This window comes from Sabethes cyaneus, chromosome 2 (genome assembly GCF_943734655.1).
Source record: "Sabethes cyaneus chromosome 2, idSabCyanKW18_F2, whole genome shotgun sequence".
Lineage (NCBI taxonomy): Eukaryota > Metazoa > Arthropoda > Insecta > Diptera > Culicidae > Sabethes > Sabethes cyaneus.
In genome coordinates this window covers 90111248-90117247 of record NC_071354.1, presented here as the reverse complement: position 1 = coordinate 90117247, position 6000 = coordinate 90111248, and the positions used below count along the sequence as shown (strand labels likewise).

The 6000-nt window shown below is 38.4% G+C and overlaps 2 protein-coding genes across 2 annotated transcripts; one reads left to right on the top strand and one right to left on the bottom strand.

The window, feature by feature from the left end:
- Window positions 1-1540: 1540 nt before the first annotated feature.
- Window positions 1541-2898, top strand: LOC128734203 (box C/D snoRNA protein 1). The gene is made up of 2 exons (XM_053828266.1): window positions 1541-1726; window positions 1799-2898. Exons 1-2 carry the CDS (start codon window positions 1674-1676, stop codon window positions 2892-2894), a joined length of 1149 nt encoding a protein of 382 aa, XP_053684241.1. The 5' UTR covers window positions 1541-1673; the 3' UTR covers window positions 2895-2898.
- A 16-nt stretch (window positions 2899-2914) lies between these two features.
- On the bottom strand, window positions 2915-4520 carry LOC128734204 (vesicle-trafficking protein SEC22b). The gene is made up of 4 exons (XM_053828268.1): window positions 4255-4520; window positions 4085-4194; window positions 3768-4023; window positions 2915-3710 (listed from the first exon to the last, which is right to left on the bottom strand). The coding sequence occupies exons 1-4, from the start codon at window positions 4327-4329 to the stop codon at window positions 3516-3518; spliced, it is 636 nt and encodes a 211-aa protein (XP_053684243.1). The 5' UTR covers window positions 4330-4520; the 3' UTR covers window positions 2915-3515.
- Between the last annotated feature and the right edge of the window lie 1480 nt (window positions 4521-6000).

The window sequence follows — 6000 nt, the reverse complement described above, 5'->3', positions numbered from 1 at the left end:
AAACTCATATTTTGAAAATTTGCTGGTATTTAAGCCAGCGGAAGACGAAATTCATTCTGTACCTTGGTGAGAAAGGAATGCATCTCTTTTGTTTACTGTTGTTGTTTGCCTCATTTTCAAGCACCAATACACACATAACTGGAAAGCTCTATCCAGCTTTTTACGCGCTATAATGGCGGACGCTATAAATTGTGTTCGTAATATGCGAACAATCTTTTTGACAACTCTGCATATGAAGATAGAATTAACAAAAGGGCGAATGTCGCAAGCGTAAACACACCGAGTGAAGGTTGATTTTCCTATGCTGGTCCAGCAAAAAGTAACTCTCACCCGTTTTGTTTACATTTGCGACATTCGCCCTTTTGTTAATTCTATCTAGATATATCAAGTCTGTCACTCTTCTCTTGCAACACTACCGTGCTCTTTCTTTCGTTTACGCCAAAGAAGGAGGGCAAAAATGTGCGAAATGTAAACAAAACTATTGCTCTCCTTCTTTTGCGTAAACGAAAGAAAGAGCAACACTGATGTACAGGAGAAGAGTGCCCAGTTTTGATGTATGCAGAGTTCTCAAAAAGATTGTTTGATGCATATTACGAACACAATTTATAGCGTCCGCCATTATAGCGCGTAAAAAAGCTGGATATAAGGTTTTGCAAGGTGACGTCACGAATGAACGCAATTCATCCATTTGACATCCACTCGTGGTTTGTTTACTATTTGTTAGGCAAACACAATATGTAGAGTGACTATATACAGAGTGGCGACAATGTCAAAATTGGAATGATAATTATCTGTCAGTGTCATTCCAATCGAGCAGACAACCTATCCAACGCGTATGCAGGAAAGAGAAAGAAAAACCTAGGATAAACCGCATTGCATACATTTGGGATGACTTGGCGCCACTCTGTATATAGTCACTCTACACAATATGCATAAACTACAGTTAAACGTTTTAAAAGCGTATTGTCCAGCAATGTCGCCCTCTAAACTACTCGGAATGGCAGTTTTTGTGCTTTTCTGCCCTGCCGCAGACGCCTTTAACAATATTCACTTTAATCATTTTTTAACCCGCATTCTAAGTCGATGTAAACAAACCACTGATAGACGTCAAAAAAGCGAGGTTATGCTCGCCCGTGCAAAACCTTATAGTCACTCTAGTTGGACCTAGTAGAGTGACTCTATATAGAGTGGCGACAATGTCAAAATTGGAACGATAATTATCTGTCAGTGTCATTCCAATCGAGCAGACGACCTATTCAACGCGTATGCAGGAAAGAGAAAGAGAAACCTTGGAAAAACCGCATTGCATACATTTGGGATGACATGTCGCCACTCTGTATATAGTCACTCTAGGACCTAGAAGCAAAAGCAAAAACGTTATTAATAACGATAAGTATCGATAACTTTCCCATCTCTAATCAGTGATCGATTCAGGAAACCAACAACAGTCAAATCTCTCTCCTCACATCACACATTATTTTGATTCTCAGATTTTGATCTGCCTGAGGCCCGACTAAATATTATTTTTTTAAATAAGCACATGTGCTATTGCTAATGCTATTGTACTTCGCTCGCATTTTGCGCTTACCAATGATTATTATTAGTTTCTTTTTAAGCCAAAGTGCTTTAATCTAATAATTGTATATGATACATTAGCTTCTGCCCGACGCACAATGGAAACCAGCGAAAGTGAAGATAATCTAGATATTTTGCAGTCTTCGCCAAGGTAAGCGAAAATTTTCTTTATTGTTTAAATACAATAGCAGACAATGTGATCATTGTTTCATGTTTTTTATAGACTGGGATTATGCGAAGTGTGCAACGCTGTACAGGCCAAATATACTTGCCCAAAGTGCGAAGTCAAAAGCTGTTGCCTGAAATGTCTCAACATCCATAAAAAGGAGCTTAACTGCGATGGAATTCGTGATCGAACCAAATATATCGCGCTTAGAAAGATGACTAAAATGGATATGATGAGCGACTACTACTTCCTGGAGGAGGCAACCAGATTTGTAGATGATAGGAAGCGAGATAAAACGAAGCGGTTTACACGCTACAACAAAACTTTACCACCACCGCTGTTTCGAATGCGGTGCGCCGCGCGGGATCGCGGCACGACTCTGAAATTCTTATTGCAAAATTTTACGCGACATCAGCGTAATACTAGTCAGCTGAATTTCAAAACTGCGGTTATACACTGGCGAGTCGAATGGTGTTTTCCCAATGCTGAAGGATTAGTATTCGTCGATGAGCGCTGCGATGAAAACGATAAACTGTATGCTTTATTGAGCAAATATCTTGACACGGGAACGTCGGAAGATCTACCCTGCAAGAACAAACTTGAATTTTATCAGTCACGCGACTTAAACCATTTACGAGTTCTGCTCAAAGCGGAAGGTGTTAAACGATGCAAAAATCGTTATTTTGAGCTAAAACCAAATTTATCTTTAAAAGATAATCTGAGGGGTAAAACTATCGTCGAGTATCCATTGATATATGTAATTTTTGAAGAAACCTCCGACGGCTTTGATATCATCGAATCTGATGACGATGTCGAAGCGGAAACAAAAACCTATCAAAACTATTTGGATCAGCAGTATGGCCAGCGATCCTATCCATACAAACATGTGACGCGACAGCAGCAACAGGCACAGATGCAGGAAACTAAACTACTGAAGGGCATCGACAGGTTGGAGATCGACCGAAAACGCGAGGAGCGTCGAAAGAAGAAGCAGACCGCTGAAAAAGAACCAGTGAATTTACTTTTTAGCGACGAAAATTTGTGGAAACAGTACTCGTCCGATTCGGACGGTGTAGTTACCGAGGAGGAAATGGATGCTGATCAGGATGAGGTGGAGTTTTCACCGAAAAGAATTAAATTGAGTATGAAATAGAAGGCGATGTAAGTTATAAATTCTAAATAAAATTTCTTTATTTTGTTATCCATTGTTTATCTTCTCCAAAGACAAAGCTTTTGAACTAGGTCTAAATAATTCGCAAAAATCAAATAACGGGTTGTCGATCAAAATTAGTAACTTTATAGACCAAACGGGATTGCCAATATCTATCCAAAATTCAAAATAATCTTTTTAGTAATCAGTAAAATGTTTTTTTGAATATAAACTAAAGTTACAAGTCTTAAACATTTTTATTTCATAAAAAGGTTACTGCAAAACACATTACCACATTTAAGAACATGCAGTACAACTATACATTGTTGGCCTTTAAGATGCCAGTAGGAAATGTACTTGAAAATTATAACCAAACCAATATTGTAGTGCGTATATGTATATTTGTAAACTAAGATGAAACTGTACTGTTGCGAGAAAACGGTCGATAATGTTCGTTAACTCATAAACTGGAAATTTTCGTTCCAAAGGGTTAGATTTTGGCTTACGTTCGCTTCTACCGTGCTAAAACGTACATTGACAGTACACCAGTGCTTGTTCTCTTACAAATCTAATAAACGGATCTTGCTATATATTGTCCACACATAACGAATCGAATTCAAATAATTAAATAACCCAAAAGTATAAAATAAAAACGATGATAACGATGGCTGCAACCGCTCCTTTGACATACATTGATTTCCGATTTAAATAGGTGGCATCTTTTTTATATTTTTGCGAAAGCATCGATAAATTTTGTGTCTTGGTATCCAGCTCTGACAAAACCGTCCCACGCTGAAGAACGTCATCAATATTTTGGACCTTCAAGATTTTTGTGCAGGCTTAAAAAATGCTCTTATTTTGCAAATCTGTACTTACCATTATTCGCTGCACATCCTGCAACTGCGTGTTTATCGTATTGATGTTTCTTCGCCTGTCGGTTAACGATTTCCTTGCCTTTTGTATGTAAATGTCAAACTCTATAAAAGCATAGGGTCGCGTTACCGAATTCACTTTACGGCCGTAGTTGTTGTGGAATTCCTGAGCAATATCTTCCAGGTAATTAAACGCAATACGTTTGGAAAACATCTTATCACAAAGGACCAGATAGCAAACATCATTTTCAATTAGATAACTATTTAAAGAAAAACCTCTGTCAATTGATGTCAACGAATAATTATCGAAGTTATGCTTACTGAAAGAGATAAGGTCCTGTCTCTATACTGCAACGAGTTGGAGAGTTCGGTCCCAGCTTCCGAAAAAGCATTTTAGCTTGATTTTGATAATCTAGTACACTTCTTCCGGACTAGAAGCAAAACAATAAATATGATAAAAAGAAAAAAGACCTAGTTTATGGAAAAATTACCTGCTCGTCCTCTTGCATAGTTCCCACCAGCGGAAGACCGTCCACTACTCGAGCTATCATCGTCATCAACGCCATTGTTTACGGAATTTCTTACGTTCTTGTAACCCTAAATACACTACAAATGAATACCCAGTGGTTCCTTCAGTTCTTTAACGTGAATAATGTTTCACATATTCAAAGAACAATCGACGAAAGCGCAAATATTCCGGTCGAAATCTGCAGTTAGTTTGGACGATGACTTTACGTACAAATTCTCCTACACGTCACCCGTGAAAATGAACTCTCTACTCGGATCCTCGGATGATGCAAAGAAACAAAACATTCTAAATGAATTGTGGACTGTCAAAATGACAGCACTCCATGTGTCAAGAATATGCGAGAAAAGGTGCGGAGTGCGACAAATTCGCGACTACGAAATTGAAAAAGATTTTTAAGCCGAAATCCCATGCCGAACTGTCAGTGTATGAATGACGACAAAAGCACAAATACTTCCCTCTTCTTTTTTCTTACATAAAAACCAAACAAATATTAGCAACTTCGTAGTCGCGAATTGCAGCCTTTTACAAGCCATAATGGCGGTTGGCATCCAGCTTTTTACGCGCTGTAATGGCGGACGCTATAAATTGTTTTCGTAAAATGCGTAAAAGAAACCACCAATACCATTACGTATCAGCAATCCTTATAATCCATGTTCATAATATAGAGATTGCTGACATTTACCGCACGCACACTTCGCCGCGTGTATATATACGCGGTTTATTTGCATCTGCAAAGTTTTTTTCGCTGCGAAAATTTTTTCACGATGCACACAAACCACCAATCCAGCTTTTTACGAGCCATAATGGCGGACGGGTTCGTAATATTTGAACAGTATTTTTGACATTTCTCTAATACATCGTACGTTTTCTTTCCGTACATTCCTTTAGTTTTACCGTGAACGCGCGGAAAGAAAACGTGCGATGTATTAGGGAAATGTCAAAGATGCTGTTTAAATATTACGAACATGTCCGCCATTATGGCTCGTAAAAAGCTGGATACAGTCAAACATTAGCAATCCTTATTGAACTTGCTGACGATTACCGCACGCGCACATCGACGCGCGATTTGTTGTTGCTGTTGTTAGATTTTACACGTTTGTTTTTGTTTTCCCCCAGTCATACCCCGCGGTAAAAAAAACCAAGGGCATGATGTGTTGCTATCTCTTTCTCATGTAGGAGTGAAGAGAGCAACTTTCAAATGGTCCTCGGTAAAGGGGAATTCCCAGCAAATTTTTTGGTTCCTGTCGAAATTAACAGTTTGGTACCTATGCGTGGGACATGTATGAAAAAAACATACGTTTGAGTGAAAAACGATAAGTTTTTGCAGCTTTTTGCACTGGGCTTCAAGCTCAATTGAGATTGCTGACGTTTACCGTACGCACACATCGATGCGCGATTTGTTGTTGCTGTTGTTAAATTTTACATTGATTTTACACGTTTGTTTTTGTTTTCCCCCAGTTATACCCCGGTAAAAAACATACGTTTGAGTGAAAAACGATAAGTTTTTATAGCCTTTAGCACTGCGCTTAGCAAGCTCTATATTTAAACAGCATTTTTGATATTTATGCAATACATTGTAAAAACGTGCGATGTATTAAAGAAATGTCAAAAAAGCTGTTAAAATATTACGTACACGGATTATCCAGCTTTTCAGGCGCTAAAATGGCAGACGCTATAAATTGTGCTCGTAATTTGCGAACAACCTTTA